General features: G+C 43.2%; 1 protein-coding gene across 1 annotated transcript in view; it reads left to right on the top strand.

The window, feature by feature from the left end:
* The window catches only part of LOC124615706 (probable phospholipid hydroperoxide glutathione peroxidase), a gene marked incomplete in the record, with an annotated part of 56,840 nt that overhangs the window by 27,047 nt on the left and 6,801 nt on the right, over positions 1-22,992 (top strand). Inside the window, 2 exon segments of the mRNA XM_047143749.1 lie at positions 5,673-5,820; positions 21,919-22,064. Of these exon segments, the coding sequence (XP_046999705.1) occupies positions 5,673-5,820; positions 21,919-22,064 (294 nt within the window).

Here is a 22,992-nt window from a genome sequence, read left to right as displayed (position 1 = left end):
GCGGCCGGGCGGAGGGCTTCACGATCCTCCTCTGTCCCGGAGACTGAATCGGTGAAGCCTTCCCAGCCGGTGAAACCCAAGGTTCAGCGAGAGAAGTCCAAGAGAAAGACCTCTAAGGCCAAAGAACTTGCGATGGCACCAACCCCATCACACCTTTCGCGCTCTGCGTCTGAGGATGAAGTCGAGATTCTAGCGTCCGCTGAGGACCTTGATCTCGCTGGTCCCTCAGACGCCATGGATGCCTCTCGTACGGGTACTGAATCGGTGGCAGTGAGTGAACAAGCGGCGTAAATTGCCTTCCCAGTCCTTTCACGCCTTTCTCAGCCATGGACAATATCATCCTCCAGTGGAACTGCGGCGGTTTTTTCCACCATCTAGCTGAGCTCCAACAATTTATCAGCCTTCACCCTTTCTTCTGCATTGCTCTTCAGGAAACTTGGTTTCCGGCAATGCGAACCCCCGCCCTCCGTGGCTATCGGGGTTATTATAAGAACCGGGCAGCATATGAAAGGGTGTCGGGTGGCGTCTGCCTCTATGTCCTTCACACTCTGCACAGCGAGTATGTCCCTCTCCAAACACCTTTAGAGGCTGTCGCTGTTCGAGTGTGGACGCCACAGGCTGTTACCGTCTGCAGTCTTTACCTTCCACCGGATGGTGATGTCTCGCAGCATGTCCTGGCTGCGCTGCTAGCCCAATTGCCGCCACCTTTCTTGCTATTGGGCGACTTCAACGCCCATAACCCTCTGTGGGGTGGGTCAGTGGCAACAGGTCGAGGCGCCATCGTTGAGCATTTATTGTCGCAGCTCGATCTCTCGATTTTAAATGATGGTGCCTTCACACACTTCAGTGTGGCGCATGGCACATACTCCGCCATTGACCTTTCAATCTGTAGCCCTAGCCTCTTACCGTCTGTCCAATGGAGTGTGCATGACGACCTGTGTGGTAGTGACCACTTTCCGATCTTTCTGTCGCTACCACAGCGTCACTCTTCTGGGCGCCCTAGCAGATGGGCTATGAATAAGGCTGACTGGGACTTGTTCTCCTCCACTGCCGCTCTTGAGCCTCTCTCTAATGACGACATTGATGCGGTGGTTCAATCGGTCACCACCGGCATCGTTACTGCCGCCGAATCTGCCATTCCCTGTTCTTCTGGGTCCTCTCGGCAGCGGACTGTGCCTTGGTGGTCGCCTGAGATTGCTGCAGCGATTACAGATCGCCGGCGGGCGCTACAGCGTCACAAGCGACATCCCTGCATTGAACACCTGATCACCTTCAAACGGCTGCGTGCGCGGGCCCGCCGCCTTATCCGCCAAGGCAAGCAGGAGTGCTGGGAGCGGTACGTGTCCACCATTGGCCTCCATGTCACTCCATCGCAGGTCTGGGCCAAGATTCGACGCGTCTATGGCTATCAGCCACCTGTCAGCGTCCCTGCGCTCTCACTGAATGGAGCAGTTTGTACTGACTCCGACGTCATTGCAAACCACTTAGCAGAGCATTTTGCTATGAGTTCCGCTTCTGCGAATTACCCTAAGGCCTTCCGCTCCATTAAAGAGCGGATGGAACGTCGGAGCCTTTCGTTTCGCACCCACCATCCAGAATCGTACAATGTTCCATTCAGTGAGTGGGAATTCCGCAGTGCCCTTGCCGCTTGTCTTGATACCTCTCCTGGACCAGATAGCATCCACTGCCAGATGCTGAAATGCCTCTCAGTGGACTGCCAGCGACGGCTCCTCGACCTTTACAACCGTATTTGGGTCGAGGGTGAGTTTCCGTCGCAGTGGCGGGCAAGTATCGTTATCCCCATTCTGAAACCAGGCAAGAACCCTTTGGAGGTGGACAGCTACCGCCCCATTAGCCTCACCAACGTTCTTTGCAAGCTTCTCGAACGGATGGTGAGCCGGCGCTTGACTTGGGTACTGGAGTCTCGGGGCCTTCTGGCTCCGTCTCAGGCTGGGTTCCGTAAAGGCCGCTCCGCCGCCGACGATCTGGTGAGCCTGGAGTCGGCCATCCGTACTGCCTTTGCCCGCCGTCAGCACCTGGTCGCTGTCTTTTTCGACATGCGGAAGGTGTACAATACGACATGGCGTGATCACATCCTTTCTACGCTTCATGGATGGGGTCTTCGGGGCCCTCTGCCGCTCTTTATCAGAAATTTTCTGTCGTATCGTACCTTCCGTGTGCAAGTCGCAGCCTCATATAGTTCCACCCACGTCCAGGAGAACGGTGTGCCACAGGGTTCTGTTTTAAGTGTCTGCCTGTTTTTAATAGCCATTAACGGGCTCGCTGCGACCGTGGGAAATTCTGTCTCTGCTTCCCTGTATGCTGACGACTTCTGCCTTTATTACAGCTCTACTGGCATTGCAGCTGTTGAACGTCAGCTACAGGGTGCTATCCGCAAGGCATAGTCTTGGGCTGTAGCTCATGGGTTCCAGTTTTCGGCAGCCAAGACCTGCGTAATGTATTTCTGCCGCCGACGCACTGTCCACCCGGAGCCGCAGCTTTATCTTGCCGGCGAACTTCTTTCAGTGGTGGAATCACACAGGTTTTTGGGGGTGGTTTTCGATGCCCGGTTGACTTGGCTGCCTCATATCCGGCAGCTTAAACAGGCGTGTTGGCGGCATCTAAACGCTCTGAGATGCTTGAGCCACATCCGCTGGGGTGCCGACCGATTTACCCTGTTGCGGCTCTACCAGGCGTTAATCCAATCCCGTCTGGATTATGGGAGCCTGGCTTATGGCTCAGCATCCCCCTCTGCGTTGCGGGTGCTGGACCCAATACTACACAGCGGGATCCGACTTGCCACTGGTGCCTTCCGCACCAGCCCTGTGGACAGCATCCTTGTTGAGGCAGGTGTCCCTCCACTGCGGTTACGACGCCAACAATTACTGGCTGCATATGCTGCCCATGTTTTTAGCTTGCCCGGGCATACAAATTACCGTGTCCTGTTCCCGCAGTCGGTCGTCCATCTGCCGGACCGTCGGGCCCCGGTCGGGTTGTCCGATCGCCGAACGCGTCAAGGAGCTTCTCTGCGGGCTTGGGTTTTTCCCTGTTCCACCTCCTTTCCAGGCGCCTCTGCGTACACCCCTGTGGTGTGTTCCTCGCCCTTGCCTTCGGCTCGACTTGGCACAGGGCTCGAAGGACTCGGTCCCTCCAGAGGCCTTCCGCCGCCACTTTTATTCCATCCTGGCCATGTATCAGGGCTCTGGAATTGTTTACACCGACGGTTCGATGGTTGCTGGTCGTGTCGGGTATGCGCTAACTCTAGGGGACCATTCCGAACAACGGTCCTTGGCGGCTGGCTGCAGCATTTACACTGCTGAGCTAGTCGCCATCTTTCGAGCCCTAGAGTATATCCGCTCCTGCTCAGGTGAGTCCTTCGTTATCTGTAGCGATTCCCTGAGCGGTTTACGAGCTCTCGACCAGTGTTTTCCTCGTTCTCGTCTGGTGATGGCTATCCATGAGTCCCTGCATACTCTTGCGCGTTGCGGCCTATCTGTGGTCTTTGTGTGGACCCCCGGTCATGTCGGTATCCCGGGCAATGAACATGTTGACCGCCTGGCGAAAGAGGCCACGAGTAAACCATCTCTGGATGTTGGCCTCCCAGAGACTGATTTGCGGGCAGTCCTCCGCCGAAAAGTTTTTGCGCTTTGGGACGCTGAATGGCGCGATCGGATCACACCCAATAAACTCCGTGCCATTAAGGAGACGATGACTATGTGGCGGTCATCCATGCGAGCCAACCGCAGGGACTCAGTCGTCCTTTGTCGGCTCCGCATTGGCCGCTCCCGGCTAACGCACAGTTATTTACTGCGCCGGGAGGACCCTCCTGTATGTCGCTGCGGGGCGGCTTTGACAGTGGCCCACATTCTGTTGGCCTGCCCCCTTTTAGCTGTGGTCAGGCAGACATTTGCGCTGCCTGATACGCTCCCTGCTGTTTTATCTGATGACCCTGTTATGGCTGCCTTAGTTTTACGTTTTATTAGGGCAGGGAGTTTTTATTCTTTAATCTGAGTGTTTCTGTTTTATTTTATTGTTTTGTGTTGATTCTGGCCTTTGGCCTACGGTTTTAAACTAAATTTTTAATGTGTTTTTGGTGGTTAGCTTTTCCCTTTTTTTTTGTTCCTATGGTCGGCCAACCACCGTCACACTCCGTGTGATTTTATTTCGTTTTGTCTGCTCCTTGTCTATGTTTCTTTTGTTCTGTGTCGTCTGTCTCCTATTCTGTTGAACATTTTTTATCCTCTGTGGGTATTTTTAGTATTTTGGAAAAAGGGACCGATGACCTCTGCAGTTTGGTCCCTTTAATCCTTAAACCAACCAATTGCAGGTTGGAGCAGGTGGAGAAATTGAGCAAACACTGTATGAGACCGACCACGTAGTAAGATTTGCCGACATGGAAGTTCTGGCTGTAGAGAACTACTATCACACCAGTTGTTCAGAGAAGCTATAGAAATACAGAAACACGGGAATAGCTTCAACAAGAAAGAAGAAAGCCTCAAGGTAAATGGATGCTGGCTTCCCATGCTGCAGTGAATGAACATTGCAGGTAGCAAGAGGAGAAATGACTGCAGAGAAGCCCTTGGACGTTGGAGTGCCAGGTACATATAGTCTGCAGCCGCGAGCTCAGCTCCAGTCCACCACCAGCAAAGGAGGGTGTAGCTTTGACAGTGCCAGCCACTCGTGCTGGTGGAGTGTTAGAAAAATCGTCAAACGAATGTCGGCCGAAGAACCCGAGACAGCAGCCTATAGGCAGTTTGTCAACAAGTGATCATGATAGCATTAACAATTTTGTAATGAAAAAACTATATTGATAATCTCCTAATTGTGGGTGACACTATCAACAACATTGCAACAACCACATTTGAAGGAGGAGAAGGAGAAGAATTGTACAGAGAAGATAGAGTAACAGTACCAACTGCTAACCATGGAAGAGGTAGGAGAAGCCATAAAAGTGCTGAAGAGAGGAAAGGCACCAGGAATTGATGGAATACCTGCAGAGATGCTGAAAGAGGGAAGAGATATTCTACAAGGGAAAGTGACCCTCTAATCTGTTTAATTTGGAGGAGAGAAAGGATTCCCAGAAGAATGGAAGTAGTCTGTCAACTGTGCAATACTAAAGAAAGGAGATCCAAAGAGATCTCAAGTGTGACATGGAATCTGGACAGTGGTGCTACATGGTATGCTTCTTGCTGTAGAGCTGAAAGTTAAGTCCAGTGTCAGTACAAATCTCAGCATCAGTCTCAGAGAGAACACTGTAAATTTGGTTTTGTAGCCTGACTTATCCACAAAGTATCACCAAGGCACATAGTTTAATTAAATATGTTTTAAAATACTTACCCATGCTTGTAGTAACTAAACAATGAATGACTGCCACTACAGAACAGAGTGGTCTTACTATAAGAAAGTTTAATTCTTGTATAATTATATTTTATTGTTACTTATTAGTCTGAGAATTCATTTCTATATCTGTGTTACCATTTTCTGCAAAAATATTTAGCACTGACAACTGATTAGTTCTGAGACACTTTTTCAGAAAAGGGAGGTTGGCATCATATACAGATTCTGTTTTATGCAGATTTTAGTAAGTGTATTGAACTCGCTTTTGTTTCATTTGCTGTCTGCTTTAATGAAATCTACCTTATATTTTCAACTGTTTTTGTGTTTGTCATTAGAGGGCATGTGTGTATTATCGTGAATGTGGCATCAGAATGTGGATATACGGCAACACACTACAAAGAGCTAGTTGAACTTCATGAGAAATATGCAGAGTCAAAAGGACTTCGAATATTAGCATTTCCCTGCAACCAGTTTGGTCATCAGGTATGTTTGCACAGAACCTCTGGAGTTTGTTGCTATTATTCATTGTTGATATGTACCACGAACTTTGTTGATCATAATACTTTTGTTTTCTGTGACTTCAGAAAAAAGGCCATAAATTTGTTCCAATCATGTTGTATTTCTCCCTACCTCAGACAGTACAAGAACCACTATTATGATATAGAGAATATTTCAAGCCATGTTGGATCCTGCCAGTAAAAAAGAGAAGGGGGGGGGGGGGGGGGGTGAAACATTAAGAGCACTCTGATCCTGAAGGTAGACGCCAGCAGCCAAATTGATTGTTTAATATTTTACAATTGTATAGGTTTTGTCATTTTATAAGCCTAAAAGTATTCTTCATCCCATGATTACAGATACTGTGTCATAAAACTGTGGTGAAACTTTGTGTCTGCTGACTCCATTTGCCTGTCACAGGATAGTAACATTATAAAAAGACTTCAGCTGCAAAATATTCTTATACAAGTTGTGTTAGTAGATGTGTGAGGAATAAAATTTTGAGACTGATGGAATATATTTTGTTTTAAAAGGAATTTGACAGAGGAGAGTTCACATTGTCAACAGTGCTTTCTGTGTTAAATAAGTCAAAAGTGCTTTCTGTGTCAATGATTCTTTCCCACAGTACTACTGTCATGATAATTATGAACCGAAGCTGTGATCTCATATTTGAGCCAACAGTGACTGACATTGTTTTCTAACATGATGAATGACTGATAATTAGGTAAAAGAAAACTTACTTTAAAATTTAAAGTTTGAATTGCTGACTGTCACAACATCCAAACATTATAAAAATGTATGTATGTACGTATTTACATCTCCTCCTAAAGCAATGGACCGGTTTCAACCAAACTTGGTTATTGTTGGGCAATAATTGCTGTGGGGGTAAGAACCACTTACCTATCATAATTAAGAAAATATGAAGTCATAAACAATATAATTGGGAAACGTTCCACGCGGGAAAAATATATTTAAAAACAAAGATGATGTGACTTACCATACGAAAGCGCTGGCAGGTCGATAGAAACACAAACAGACACATACATACACACAAAATTCAAGCTTTCGCAACAAACTGTTGCCTCATCAGGAAAGAGGGAAGGAGAGGGAAAGACGAAAGGAAGTGGGTTTTAAGGGAGAGGGTAAGGAGTCGTACCAATCCTGGGAGCGGAAAGACTTACCTTAGGGGGAAAAAAGGACGGGTATACACTCTCGCTCGCTCGCGCGCACACACACACACACACACACACACACACACACACACACACACACACACACACACACATACAGACACAAGCAGACATATTTAAATATGTCTGCTTGTGTCTGTATATGTGTGGATGGATATGTGTGTGTGCGCGAGTGTATACCCGTCCTTTTTTCCCCCTAAGGTAAGTCTTTCCGCTCCCGGGATTGGAATGACTCCTTACCCTCTCCCTTAAAACCCACTTCCTTTCGTCTTTCCCTCTCCTTCCCTCTTTCCTGATGAGGCAACAGTTTGTTGCGAAAGCTTGAATTTTGTGTGTATGTATGTGTCTGTGTTTCTATCGACCTGCCAGCGCTTTCGTATGGTAAGTCACATCATCTTTGTTTTTTAAATATATGAAGTCATAAACAATGAGATGCATGAAAACTGTCACATCTTGCATGTCATTTAAATTTTTATCTTCTTTACTGCTAATTCTATTCACAACATATTTTGCAGATAGTATCCACATATGTCACTGAATGTATGTACACAAATATATCATTGTACGAATCATTTCAGGAGATAAGATCTCATAAAGACTGAGATTTGTGTAAAAATGCCACATCATGCATGAAGTTTTAGTACTGCTAAGATACTTCTATAGTTAAGTCAACTTGAGGAGATCCCCAACTCCTTTCAGAACTTTCGATAAGCTGTCAATTGCAAAGCACAAATGACTGTAGGCAAAAACAATAGCTGTCTATAAAGCTAATCAGAGGAATTGCCATAGAGATGTTTACAAAATTGCGTTGCAGTTAAGCTGCACCCTGCATACTGAATCTGTCCGCTATTGGCTCACACCAAGTCTACTGCAGCACATATAAGGCTTTTGATGGAAAGTTGAAAGCATGTTGTGCCCTTTTTACATTAAGAGTATAATGTAAGCTTTGTACAGGAACAGAGGAAGTGAAAAGGGGGGGTTGTAGTATAGGGGAGTCGACCTCATTTTGAGCCTTCTTTGCATGACATTAACTTTTTTATTGTTTGTAACTGTCAAGTCAAATTGTTAGGTCATTGTTTAATGTTACCCCAGTTGTCTGTTGACATCTCACCATGTTCAGAGTGCATGACATAAAAGGAGGTTAGTATTGTTCATCACACGTTGTGGACTTAAAATTTTACTATGGACTACATTTTGGAATTACAATTTAGAATTACAGAATACATATTAATAAATACTTATTAATGTATGTTAAAATTTTTAAGACCTGTCTTATCCCACGTGAAACTTGACTGTATTTCTAAATTATATTAATTCTAATTTAAAGTTTACAATGATGAAGAGCAAAGAAGTAAAATTTCATTTCTATATGTACATGTATTAGAAAACTTGATGAAATTTATGGTACAAAGTCTACAGATAATCCGCTGACACAGATGCTTTTGCGAACATTCCTGATCACCGTTCCAAGCAGAGAAGAGGAGTGTAAGAGCTTGACCATTTAAGAATTACTTTATATATATACTAAGATGGTATCAGTTCTTTCGGACATGTCCAAAAGAACAGATACCGTCGGTGACCATGCAGCTCGTTAGAATGAAATTACAATGAAATGAACACCCTTAGCTGCTTACAGGCGTTGACATACGTCAACGGGGACAGATGAAACTGTGTGCCCCGACCAGGACTCGAACCCGGGATCTCCTGCTTATGTGGCAGACGCTTTATCCATCTGAGCCACCGAGGACATAGTGGATAGCGCGACTGCAGGGATTTATCTCGGGCACGCCTCCCACGAAACCCACATTCTCAACGTATTGTCCCGCACTACATTCATAGTGCCCCCGCCCATTATACTCCTTACTCGCGGCGCGTTGGCGATTCCCATTTGAGTTCGGGCACTGTTAGTGCATTCGCACAGAAGAAGATGATGGGCAAGTGGCCGGTGAGCCTTAACTATATATACGTACTAAGATGGTATTTGTTCTTTCGGACATGCCCAAAAGAGCAGATACCATCGGTGACCATGCAGCTCTTTAGAATGAAATTACAATGAAATAAACACCCTTAGCTGCTTACAGGCGTTAACATACACCAACGGGGACAGATGAAAATGTGTGCCCCGACCGGGACTCGAACCCGGGATCTCCTGCTTACGTGGCAGACGCTCTATTCATCTGAGCCACAGAGGACACAGAAGATAGCGTGACTGCAGGGATTTATCTCGGGCACGCCTCCCGCGAAACCCCTGTAAGCAGCTAAGGTTGTTGATTTCATTGTAATTTCATTCTAACGAGCTGCATGGTCACCAGTGATATCTGTTCTTTCGGACATGTCCGTAAAACAGATACCATCTTAGTATACATGTAGTTAAGGCTCACCGGCCACTTGACCTTCTTCTTCTTCTTCTTCTTCTTCTGTGCGTATGCACTAACAGTGCCCGAACTCAAACGGGAATCGGCAACGCGTCACGAGTAATTAGTATAATGGGCGGGGGCACTACGAATGTAGTGCGGGACAATACGTTGAGAATGTGGGTTTCGCAGGAGTCATGCCAGAGATAAATCCCTGCAGTTGCGCTATCCTCTGTGTCCTCAGTGGCTCAGATGGATAGAGCGTCTGCCATGTAAGCAGGATATCCTGGGTTTGAGTCCCGGTCAGGGCACACATTTTCATCTGTCCCCGTTGACATATGTAAACGCCTGTAAGCAGCTAAGGGTGTTCATTTCATTGTAATTAAGAATTACTTTCAGGAGAGAGAAATAGGATACTACTCCTAAAAGATCTGGAGCTTCTAGTGAAAAAGAACCAGTGAAAGGGAAATTTCTCCCACCATTGTTAAAAATCGACATGTCATTTCAGCAGAGTGTTAAGGAAGCACAGAATTGACACTGTTTTTAAACTGACAAGAAAACTGGGTGAATGTTTGAACATTGCAAAGGACTTGCACATGCTGTTTGCCACGGAGTGTACAAAATCCTTGCAAATGTAGCCAAACATACATAGGAACTACCAAAAGGAACATTAACACTTGTTTTAAAGAGCAGCCAAATTTGTTTCTCTGATACCGTAGTATTACCAAGGGCCAATCATTAGTGTGCTAGGATGTACAGAGGCCATAGAAAATCAAAAGCACAAAAACAACTTTAATAGAGGAGGAAGATAGTTATTACATGAGTTGTGGGCCTTAATGCTAAATAGCAAACTCTTGCATGGTATAGCTTGTTGTGATGTTTACCTTTGCTGTGAGTGTGCGAGTATAATGTCTTTGTACGTCTAATGTTTGTTTATATTTAAGTAGTAGAAAATCCAGTATGGAATAATGACAATATGACTCAACATCTCTGCTATATGGTGTTTCATTATATTTGCTACTTCCGACCAGCCCAAGATTTTTGATTCTTTTGCATATGTTTGCACTGTTTTCTAGGAAATGTTTTGTGTATTGCGTTGTAAGAGCCTCTGTTTTTATTGAAGAAATAAATCCTGTTCATCATATAACTTAATTACAATGTGTTAAACAGGTTATGGGGCCAGAAAAACATGTTGATTTATTGTGATAACATTTCATTTTCTTCGCATAAGTCAAGTCTCCAAAATACAGTGTGATTATAATTAAAGTTAAACTTTCAAAATGCTGTAGAAATAACACCACTCGTCAGAATGGTGTCAGATTGCAACGAAATATCACCGGAGAAGGGGCGAAAGCATATGGCAGAAAAAAAAATGTGAAAATTGATCACTAGATGGCACTATATGTGTCAGAATATGTAAATAAAAACTCTTGTCATGTGTACGACCCATTGGAGTCGGTATAAACATGCCAGGTACATGGCTTATCCTCCTCTCACATCTGCAACGTTCACCATGACTGTCTCAATGCATGATTGTGCTCTGCTTGTAAAGCTGTATCACAAGAATGATGACTGTGCACACTTTGCTCTTCAGAAGTTCTGGACTTCGAGGGGTTTGAAAAAAGGGTTGGTCCGATGACTGCTGTGGGTCTGGAGAAAATAATTTGGAAATTTGAAAAGACGAGTTCTTTTGGGGTGCGACCTGGTAGAGGGAGGAAACGAATTGATTCGATGTCAGTGGAAGCAGTAGCCACAGCGGAGACTAGTGGTGGTGTTCAAATATGTAGTGCACGGAGAATTGCCTAAACATTGGACATTCCCGTGAGTACAGTGCATAAAATCCTACGAAACATCCTTCTTTGCTATCCAGTCAAAATTAATCATATGCATGAGTTGCTTCCTGTTGACCTGCCAGCAAGAGACCTTTGCTTCAGAATTTCTTGCTCACTTGGAAGTGGACAATGATTGGCTGTGGAAGATTTTGTGGACAGACGAAGCCCACTTCCATCTGACAGGGTATGTCAATATACAATACTGTCGAATATGGGCAACAGAAAATCCGCACACAAATCAACCAGTACAACTTTATCCTGAAAAGGTCACTGTTGATGGCATCATTTATCATAGGGCCATATTTTTTCGAAGAGACATATACTTCTGATCCTGTTACCTGTACCATCACTGGTAAGCACTGTGAGTGTCTTTTGCGCAACCACGTCATTCCAGCTCTCCGACGACATGGATGTGAGGATGGGATCATTTAAATGCAAGGTGGCACACCTCTGCACATTACAAATCCAGTTAAGCAGCTGCTGAAGCACCATTTCGGAAATGCTAGACTTATCAGCCACCATTTCCCTGCAGCCTGGCCATCCCAATCACCTGTCCGTGTGATTTCTGGCTGTGGGGCTGTCTGACAGATGTTGTGTTCAGTGTTCCAACTGCAAACTTATCTGTATTGAAGGCATGCATTGTGTGACTCATTCTGAAGATGACCCTGGAAACACTTCGATCAGTTGTGGAACATGCTGTTTCTTGATTTCAACTTGTTGCGGAAAACGGTGGACAGCATATTGAACATGTTTTACGCCAGTCACACAGAAACTAATAATCCGATTTGGTTTTGATTGATACTTTTTATGCAGTTTTTGGCCTCAGGACAATTAAAAACCAATTTTTGCCATCTAATGTGATATGAACTTGCCGTGATGGACAGGCTTGCGTAACTAATAGTGTCACACCTTTACACTCATGCACACTGAGTAGTACAGTTTGTTTAACATCAAATGTACGTATTACACATTGTTGTATGATTCATTTGTAGTCAACCATTATTAAATTATGATGCTTACAGCGCCATCTAGTGCTACATTTTGTAACTGTTTATTTTTCTTCTGCTACACATTTCCCCCCTTCTCTGATAATATTCCGTTGCAATTTGACGTCATTCTTGCCAGTGATGGTGTTTCTACAATGGTTTGAAAGCTTAACTTTAATTATAATCACCTTGTACATTCAGTTACATTGAGATAAAAGATGCATTGACCAAAGCTTTTCAGCATCTAAAAATTTGATGGAGGTAATTTTCAGTTATGGAAGCATTAAATGAAAGTTATATAAAGAGCAGAGAATTTGCTACATGTCATTGGCAGAAGTAAAGTAAGGGCATTGAAGATATAAATGCACAGAAGTTTTGGACTGAGCTTAATGCAAAAGCAATGCTTTTTATTTCATTTGGTATATATTTGACCTGCTGCAAACTGTCACGTGATGTGGTTCTGTAGTACAGCAAATGGTTATGTGAAATCAGCTTAAGATAATTAATGAGCAGCTATCTGCAGTAAATAAATTAGCATTGAAATAACAGTTCTTTAATTATAGGATGTTACTCTATCATACTTTACCGTAATGTATTAGTAGAGTTGAAGCATTAACACAGTCACTTGCAGTTGTTGGTGAACCAATGGGAGGTAAAGACAAAATTCCCTAAGTTTTAGGTGGACTTTGGGCAAAATATGGCCTTTTTTTACAACTCGTGATGAAAGCAGGCAGACTTTCTGTAATTTAAAAGTTTATTCAAGAAAGAACAACATTCGTCACATACTGAAGAACTGACAATTGCATTTGCAGCTGTTAATGGCAATCACAAAAGGGATTAAGGTCAGGATCAGTGTCTGAAAAGCAATTTAAGCAAAAGTTCTGTGATTAAAGGTCAAGAACCTAAAGATTAAGCTCTGAGTGCAAAAATTGGGAATGTTGTGGCTACTAATAACAATACTTTGCTTGCTGATAGTGCTACAATAAAACACATGACTTCAGACAAGGAATGGCTTTAATGCTTCAACTACTAGGGAGTTGGAATTTCCTGTTAAAGTAAGGGATAATTCAGTTGTCTATGCTGAAGGTATTGGATCAGTTAAGTTATGGGAACTTTATACATTGGAGGATACATTGTATCTACCTGGTTTCGAAAAAAAACCTTTTTTCAGTGGAAGCAGTAGTCAGTAAAGGTTTAGAAGTCACATTTAATTATAAGATTGAGGTATTTGGTGAGAAGCTAGAGGCAAGTGGTGTAAAAGCTGAAAATCAATGTTACAAAATATTATGTGGAAAAAGAAAATTGTGCATCATGTGACGTAACTTTTTTATGACAAGAGATTGGGACACGTAAATTTGGAAAATTTGAAGAAAATGGTTGAATGTGGTTTGATTCAAGAAATAAAAATCAAATGCTTTAAGTAAGTTGTTCTTTGAATCATATCAGTATGGTAAACTGCATAGTGAGGATTCAGATAAAGTTTTTCAGACTATGACTGTGCTCCAGGAAAATTTACTCGTGCTGATCAATATTGAAGGATTTCGAACACATCACTAGGTGGAGCTAATAAAGATGGCTGTACTTCAGATGGGTTTGTATAGTTTCTCAAAAACAAAAGTGATTTCACCTCAAAGTTTCAACAGTTGGTGGGTAGGGCAGGCAGAGGATAAGTGTGAAGTTATTAGGACTGATAGTGGGACAGAGTTTGGTAATGATAAACTTCATAATCATTTCAAGATGACTGGTATAATGCATGAAACCAGTTCACTATTTACACCAGAGCAGAATGGTAAAGCTGAATGTGAAATCAGCTCTGTAGTGCAAAGTGTTTGCACAATGCTTCTTGATTCTGTCTTCCAGACACACTTTGGCAGAAGCTGTCTATAAGGCATACATTAAATCACCGTTGTTTCAAAAATGTGATTTTCAATGAAAAGTCACAGATATCATATGGAACTTGGGCTCCGCAACATAATTTAAAACTTCTAGACAGATACAGAATGAAATAAACTTCAACACCCTGCTGAAGGTGAAGAGGGATATGTGCAAGACCAAGACAGAAGATTGTTAGATTAGGATTGAATCTAAGAGTGATTAACTTTTCCTGCCAGTTTGTTTCTAAAACTGTGACGTATGCAGTAGTCATAGATGAACTGCAAACTTTCAGGGAGGTGATGCCATCTGGGCACTTGAGGAAATGATAGGAAGCAATGAAAGATGAAATGCTTTCAATGAAAGATGAAATGCTTTCATTGGTACTGAATAATACCTGGGGTATAGTGGATCTGCCTCCAGAGTGCCAGGCTATTTGTTGTAAGTGGGTTTACAGAATTAACTGTAAAACAGATGGTAGCATAATGAGGTGTAAAGCTAGATTATGCACAAAAGGGTATTCTCAGAAATGTGGTCTTGATTGTGGAGAAATCTTTTGACCTGTTGTTTAGCATGAACCAAGTTGTATTCTTGTGGCTTTGGCAGTTTGATGTGAAAACTGCTTTTCTCAATTTTAATTTGCAAGCAGATATATCTATGAAACAGCCTGAAGGTTTAATTAGTGGAAATGGAAATTTATCTGCAATTTAAACAGAAGCCTTCATGGACTGAACCAGTCTCCTCATTGTTGAAATCAGAAATTTGTTCACTTTATTAAGTGTTTTGATTTCATACAACTTCATTCCGATAATTACTAAGGAATAAATGAAAGTCAGAAGTTCTGCATTGTCAACAGGCACACAAACAAAAGGTACCTAGGTTTCGGAATGCACTTACTTTTTTAGTTGTAGGAAAAACAAGCACGCACACGCACATGCACACGAGCGCGGTTGGGTGGGAAGGATCCAAATGACATGGGTTGTAAAGCAGCCATTGAAATCTCACAAGTTGTGCTCTGCTGCATGTTGTGCCATTGGTTGGTCCACCTTATTCTTGGTGACGATTTGGCAGTGACCATTCATTGTAGCTGACAGCTGGTTGGTTGTCATACCAATGTAAAATGCTGTGCAGTGGTTGCAGCAGAACTGGTATATAACATGACTGCTTTCACAGGTGGCCAGGTCTGTGATGGGGTAGGAAAAGCCTGTGACAGAACTGGAGTAGGTGGTGTAGGGTGGTTGAATTGGGCAGGTCTTACATCTGGGTTGTTGACAGGAGTATGATCCCTGTGGCAGGAGATTGGGGGTGGCAGTGGCATAAGAATGGACTAGGATGTTGTGGAGGTCGGGTGGGCAGCAGACCACCACCTGGGGAGGGGTTGGAAGTATATTGGGTAGGATGTTCCTCATTTCAAGGTATGATAGATAATCAAAACCCTGACAAAGGACATGTTCAGATGTTCCAGTACCGGGTGGTATTGTGTGATTGGGTGATAGGGTGACAGGAAGGGTGCTTCCTTGTGGTTGGTTCTTGGGATGGATGTGAGGATCAGGTGTGTGTGAGGATGTGACATGGGAAATCTGCTTGTGAACTAGGTCTGGAGAGTATTTCCTGTCTGCGAAGGCTTTTGTGAGACTTTCAGCATCCTGGGCAAGGTTGTGAGGCCTTCAGCATACTGGGCAGTGGAGTTCTCATCGCTGCAGATGCTTCTACCATGAGTGGCTAGGCTTTATGGGAGAGATTTTTTGGGGTAGAAGGGGTGCCAGCTGTCAGAGTGCAGATACTATTGGTGACTGGTAGGTTCAAAGTGGATTGAGGTGTGAATGGAGCCAGGTGAGAGGAGGAGATTGACAGGTCGGTAGGTGACACAGTGGGTGGAGAAGTATCAGGTGAAGTGGATGGGAGAGGTGGTGTTGAGGTTTTGGAGGAATGGGGTAAGATGTCCTGCCTTGGGTCCAGATTATAAAGATTGCACCAATAAATCTGAACCAGATAAGGGGTTTGGGGTTTTGGAAAGCTAGGAACATTTCCTCTAGGTGGTCCATGAAGCGGTTGGCGTAGGAGGCTGCCATGCATCTGCCCACAGCTGTGCCACGAATTTGTTTGTATACCTTCCCTTCAAAGGTGAAGTATTTGTGGGTTAGGATGTAGTTGGTTAAGTGTACGAGGAATGAAGTGGTGGGTCCAGAATCTGCAGAGTGTTGGGAGTGGTAGTGCTCAGTCACGACAAGGCCATGGGCATGAGGGATGTTGGTGTATGGGGATGTTGTATCAACAGTGAGGAGTAGGGATCTGGGAGGTAAGGATGTGAGGATGGTGGAGAGCTGGTACAGGAAGAGGTTGGTATGTTTAATGTTGGTGGCTAGGTTTCGGACAATTGGTTGAAAATGTTGATGAAAAGGACTGAGATTCTTTTGGTGGGAGCCTTGTAACAAGCCACAATTTGGTACCCAGGATTGTTAGGTTTGTGGAATATGGGCAGCATGTAGAAGCTGGGTGTGAGGGCTGTTGTTGGTGCGAGTAGGGAGATGGATTCAGCGGAGAGGTTCTGGGAAGGGCCTAGGAATTTCAGAAGAGGTTGGAAGTTATGTTGGACTCCTGGGATGGGGTCACTCTGGCAGAGCTTGTAGGATTACGTGTTGGACAACTGGCTGTGGCCCTCTGCCAGGTTGTCATTCCGGTTAATCACAACAGTGGTGGAATCTTTGTGTGCTGGAAAGATGATAAGGTTAGAATCTGTTTTTAGGTTGTGTAGGGCAGTCCTTTCTTCTGTTGAAAGGTGGTTGTTCTTGGGGAGGAATCTGGGAAGGATGGTGAGGTCAGGTTGGAAGTTAGGAATTCCTGCAAGGTGACTGGGGGATGGTTGGATAGGAGTGTGGGAGGGTCACGGTTGGATGGTGGTATGAACTGGAACAGATAGAGTTCGATGTTGGGAATGGATACGCTTTGGTTGGAGATGTTTGTGGCAAAGAAGTGTTTCCACTGTAGCGAATGGGAGGAGGAGAGTAGGTCTTTTACAAGTCCAACATGGTTAAACCTGGGAGTAGGGCTGAATGTGAAGTCTTTGGATAGGACTGAAACTACTATGGGGCTGAGGATTTTGGTCGATAGGTTAATGGTAGAGTTTTGCGATTGTTTTTGGCTCTGGATTTCATGGAGTGTTCGTAGGGGAGGATTTTGGGGGATGGGGTACATCAAAAAGGTCAGCTAGGCAGGGTCAATGTGCTGTGAGGGATTGATGAGGAGGAACACTGTGGGTAGGGTGGGGACTGGATAGTAGTGCCCCAAGGCGGGAGTAGGATGTCAGCAGGCTGGATAACTTGTGGAGATAGTGTGTGGCTTGTTCTTCTAGGTGTTGGAGTATCAGGAGTTCAATTTGGGTGATAGAGGTGTAGGTAGTAGGGAATGACATAGTTAACAGTATTTTGTGGAGTGAGTGGAGGTGGTTTAGGCATGAGGGATGCCTATGCCATCGAGATGTTTTTTTGCATAGCTGGATTTGTGAAGGAAAGGGACTGGTGGAATCTGAAAAGATGAAGGTTGCTGTGGAAGGAAGGATGGGATCCAGTAATAGGGATTTTTGTGGTTAGGCCATTGGGGGGGGGGGGGGGGGGGGAGGAAGAGAATATGGGACAGGGTTTTGGCTAGGGATAAGGAAACTTTCCTGAACTGGTGTAGATAAACAGAGCAGGGGTCTATTGGGGAGGGGGGGGGCAAAGGGGGAGGGATAGTGTTGGGGAAAGTAGTTCACATTGGAAGTGGCGAGTAAAGCTGTCACCGGTTATTGTAGGGGGAGTTAAATAACATTGATGTGTTTAAGAAATGAAAGGAAATGTGTTGGGGGCAGGGGGTAATTTTGTGACTGCGGTATATCTCATCACACATGATACATCGTCAAAAGCATGAAATAAATTTGATCATGCATGGTTTGTTGTCACATGTAGTAGATAAAAAGGAAACAAAGACAGGAAGGCTGGGAGCGATATGTGAGGGAGGGAAGGATTTTGCGTTGCTTGAAGTGTGTTACGTTGTTATTGGACATTGTATGGCACATGGAGTTGTGTGTGGGGCTGTCATAATGAATGCAGCCGATACTACAGGGTGTAACAAAAGTCACTTGCAGCCACATGTATCGTGACTGCTGTGGAGTGTGTCGTAAAGGCAAGAGAAAAAAAAGTAATAAAATGAAATGGATACCAGCTGCCAGCTCTTTGACTGGCCCACATTGGATGGGGTGCAGAGAGGCAAGAGACAGGGAGGGAGTTTGAAGGGAAGTGTATAGTGACCTTTGGGAGAGGGGGGAACTGCCTGTCTGCTAACTATGGGTGCAGATTGAGGGGGCAGGTGGGGGCTGGGCATGCAATTTCATAGACCAGGGCGTTAGATAACAGCACAACTAGCTGATGATCCATGTTACAGGGATCATGTCCCTTTGGAAGACCCAGGTGCAAGAAGTGCCCAATCCACCCATCCAGTTCCGTCAGAGGCTTATCCTAACCCATCAGAGGCCAGACCACCAGTGAAAGCAAGCATGTTATGTACCAGCTCTGCTGCAATCACTGATCAGTGTTTTACATTGGTATGACAACCAACCAGCTGTCAATGAAAATGAATGGCCACTGCCAAACTGTTGCCAATTTTGTGTGTGTGTGTGTGTGTGTGTGTGTGTGTGTGTGTGTGTGTGTGTGTGTGTGTGAGTGAGTGAGTGAGTGAGTGAGAGTACTCCATCACTTGCCCAGTACCCTCACCCAATTTGTGTCCCCACATAAGGTAGTTGTGTGTTGATATGAAACTTCCTGGCAGATTAAATTTGTGTGCTGGACTGAGACTCAAACTTGGGATATTTGCTATCTGCGGGCAAATGCTGTACCAACTGATCCTGAGCTTCCCATGCAAGACTCCTATCCAAGTAGGTAGGAGGCGATGTACTGGCAGAAGTAAACCTGTGAGGACGATTCAAAAATTGTGCTTGGGTAGTTCAGTTGGGAGAGCACTTGGCTGCACAAAGCAAAGATTCCAAGTTAAATTCTCAGACTGACACACAGCTTTAAGTTGACAGAAAGTTTTTCTTTACTTGTTCAAGTTTGAAGCTACTATCTGGGCCCTCATAGCCTGTGATGATGTATCCAGCATTATGAGAACAACATTAGGCACATAAACAAGCCTTAACCCATGGCCAAATGCCCATGTAACAAAAACCAACAAGTGTGAAAATACTGGCCATGAAAGTGTACATTGTAAGGACACTGAATGTTGATCTCATATACTTATCTTCCTGTGCAATATATTGTCAGACATTCTGTGGTAGAAAATGCTGTTTACAATTATGTGTTTATTTAATCCAGCTGTTGTTTGATGATAACAGAGAGATCTGTTAGAATTGCCAACATTTCAGTCAGATTTTTACAGTGGCACTGATTAATGTATGCAGTTATTTTTCTTATGGCTCTTTTCTGTAGTTTGAAAACTGTGCACATTCGATCTAAGAGCATAACAGGCTGATGGCATTCTCATCTTACAGTGTACTTACTCCTTGGTCCTACAGTCCTTCTAGGTCCTTGGCCGCTCTGACAACCTGCTGCTCATTTCCTCCATCTTCTTACTCCCCTCCCTTCTTTCTCAAGTCATTCTCCACATCATCCAGCCATCACTTCCATGATCTCCTTTTTCATCTTCTGCCACATGGATTTTCTCTGTAGACCTTCTTGACAAATCTATCCTCTGATATTCACTGTATATGGCCCAACCACCTTAATCTGTTGCACTTTTTTTCCAAAACTAGAGCAGCGTAGCCATGTAGTTGTCCCAGTTCCTTGTTTTTCTGTATTCTCCACTGCCCTATCTCAGTCAGTGCTCCAAAAATCTTTCTTAATATTTTCTTCTCCCAACTTTTCAGGCACTCCTCTTATGCCAAGGTCAATTTCTATGTTTCTCACCCCTACATTAACAATGGCCTTATAACCATTCCATAGACAATCACCTTCGATTTTCTACTTCGACTGTATGATTGCATAGTCTTAATCGGTGCCCAGTAAGTTCTGTTTCCCGCAGCAGTCCTTGCTTTTATTACTTCAGTTACACTGTTATCATTGGTTACCGAGAATTCCACGTATTGGAATTTCTCACATCCTCATAGTTGGCCCCATCGATCTTGATGTGTTTCTCTGTAATAGCAGCATTTCTCCTGGAAGCAGAGAGATACTGTGTTTTGGTGCCATTTATGCGAAGCCCCAACTCTTCTGCCTCCTTTTCCAATCTGCCAAATCCTCCTTCCAGCACTTCCAATCTTCTAGACAGCATAAATACATCATTGGCATATGTTAGGTTTTGGTTCAAACAGTTCAACAGAACACTGCCCGGGTTATTATCTCCTTTCAGTGTTCATTTCAACGTCTAATCAGAATTGGACAGTTTATAGTTTGTTGTATTTATACTGATTTGAATTTTTTGTCGTGCAGGTGCACCCCCGCTCATGCAGCACACAACATTGTTGAAGGACTCATTCACATTCTGGGTTTCCCCATGTAAACACTTCTTTAGTAGTTCAGGATTTGCCAAATCTCTGTAAATAGGTTTGATTGCCTCCATTACTGCCAAAGGAAGAAAATGTCTGTGTAAATACATGCAGGGTGCCAGAAAATTCAGCTTGCCTATATTTACACCAAGTGTTTGGTGGAGGTGGAAACAAAGCATGACATGGCTTTTCATCAGTTAATATTTGATGAAATAAAGTGCTCCACACAGCTCTCTAAATTCTCTAAATTGTCACACTTCTGACTTTTGCACCTCTGGCACTTTTGCGCTTCAATAATTAATTTAGACACAACACCTATTCTAGCTCCAATATCCCCATAAAGTTTAACTTCACCACCACGAAGACGGCAATAGACAAGTTTCAGAATGAACTTGTGCAAGGATTTGCAGATCAGTAATGACGTTGTCCATAATATCACTTTTACCACTGTTACCCGTTTCTAAAGTTACTTTCCTTTTCGATGCACTAGGGGGCGTTGTCACTTCAGAACCGTTATTGTGCTTCCCTTCACTGCTAGCAAACATGTTATGAAGTACTTCAGAAGAAAATGCAGGTCTCACATACCGTTATCTGCAAATTTGTGTTTCTTGAAGTTACTTTCATGCTTAGTCATTTTATTTGCATATAAAAAGCAATATAAGTTAGCTTACTACTCAAGTAGCCTATAATCACACTACTTTAAATGAAAACTAGTATCAGAAACAAAGGACTGATTTGTTTATTGATAATGCCAACTTCTGAAACGTAGACTGCTCAACTGTGGCAGTATATGCGTCGCCACGAAATTTGACCGTCGCATGTCAACATTCAAAATATTATTTAAAGGTCTCACAATTGTCTGATTGTAAGGTATTATATACCAAAATGTTCAGGAAAGACCAAAGTACATTATGGAGTAGGAAACAGAAAATGTCAAATTTCAATGAATTTCACGTACTATGTCCCCTTAACAAGCAGTCTCTGGTTCTGGAAACATAATTTTCTATTATTATATAGTTCATTAGTTACAGTCATTTGAGTAATTTTTTTTTTTTGTATTGAGGAACAAGTCAGCTTATAGAATAAGTGTACATGCTTGATGTTGACATTAATGAAGACATTATTTTTTAGTCCTACTCATGCAAATACAGTTAAAAACAAGATATTTTCCACACAGGCTCTTTAATGTTAAGTGATGTGCCTCCGTCTATTATGTATACCACTTAATCTTCATATCAAAATTAATGATACAGATATGTACTGTGTTGTAATTAATTAAAATTAAGACTACAAAATATTCATCTGCTGTAAAATGCTGATTATAATCTTCTGTTGTAGGAACCTGGAAATACGGAGGAGATAGTGTGTTTTGTTAAACAAAGAAAAGTAAATTTTGACATGTTTGAAAAAATTGATGTCAATGGAGATAATGCACATCCATTATGGAAATATCTTAAGTACAAGCAAGGTGGAACTCTTGGAGAGTAAGTCAGTCTACAATAGCCATTTATTCATAATTTTTTGTAGTGGGTATATGTGACACTGTATTATTCTTGATGAATGACTTTGCATTATTTGATACTTCTCATTGTTTTACATTGTGAGCTCTGTATTAATGAATTTTTCATACTTTCTGCTCCAAATTTTTCCTTTTTCCCCCTTTTGTGATGCTGGACTTTCACAAAACAATGTAAATTTAAAGTTTTGGGGGCCACTTGATTAGACAGCATACCTTTTTACAACTTGGTCTTTTAACTTCAACGACACTTTACTTTGTCTTGTATAGGGATGAGCTGTTGCTATCACGGTTATCTAAATATTATATGTAGTAAGTTTTGTTCTCTAAGTGTCTTCTGCCAGTTGAAGCCAGCAACTCTTCTGATGTTCCTGTATCTTTTGAGTTCCACTTGAGAACTGCCTTTCATTCACTTTCTATCAGTTTGTGGTGCAACATTTCCTACCCATTTCACTGTCTTAACTCATTTTAATAACACCACTGACTTTGCTCACTACACAAATACATAATATACATTGGGTTAGTGTTTTTGCATTGTCATGGTTACCTTCTGATGAGGTTTGAACCTTGAAACAAATTGCACAAATAAAACTTAGCAAAATGGAACAACGCTGTGACTTGTAGTGCTTATTGTAATATTTATGTATTGAGTTTAGCAAAGAGTCATTGTGAAAGAGTGCAAATATCACTATAGATTGTTCCAAATGAGTTTTGCAGTCTGCAGTATTATTCTCAATATTGTTTAGAGGAAATTTGGGTAGTACATATTGCTGTGAGTGTAAAATAAAATCTTTCCTGTACAACACCACTTGCTGGTTATATACAGAAGTGTAGTAGAATGAGAATGTGGACGGAATGGGGTCTCCCTCTCTCCCCCCTCTCTCTCCCCCCTCTCT

The sequence above is a fragment of the Schistocerca americana genome, chromosome 5, assembly GCF_021461395.2.
Source record: "Schistocerca americana isolate TAMUIC-IGC-003095 chromosome 5, iqSchAmer2.1, whole genome shotgun sequence".
NCBI classification, from domain to species: Eukaryota; Metazoa; Arthropoda; class Insecta; order Orthoptera; family Acrididae; genus Schistocerca; species Schistocerca americana.
The sequence above is the reverse complement of the archived record's forward strand: the minus strand, read 5'-3'. Positions and strand labels throughout refer to the sequence as shown.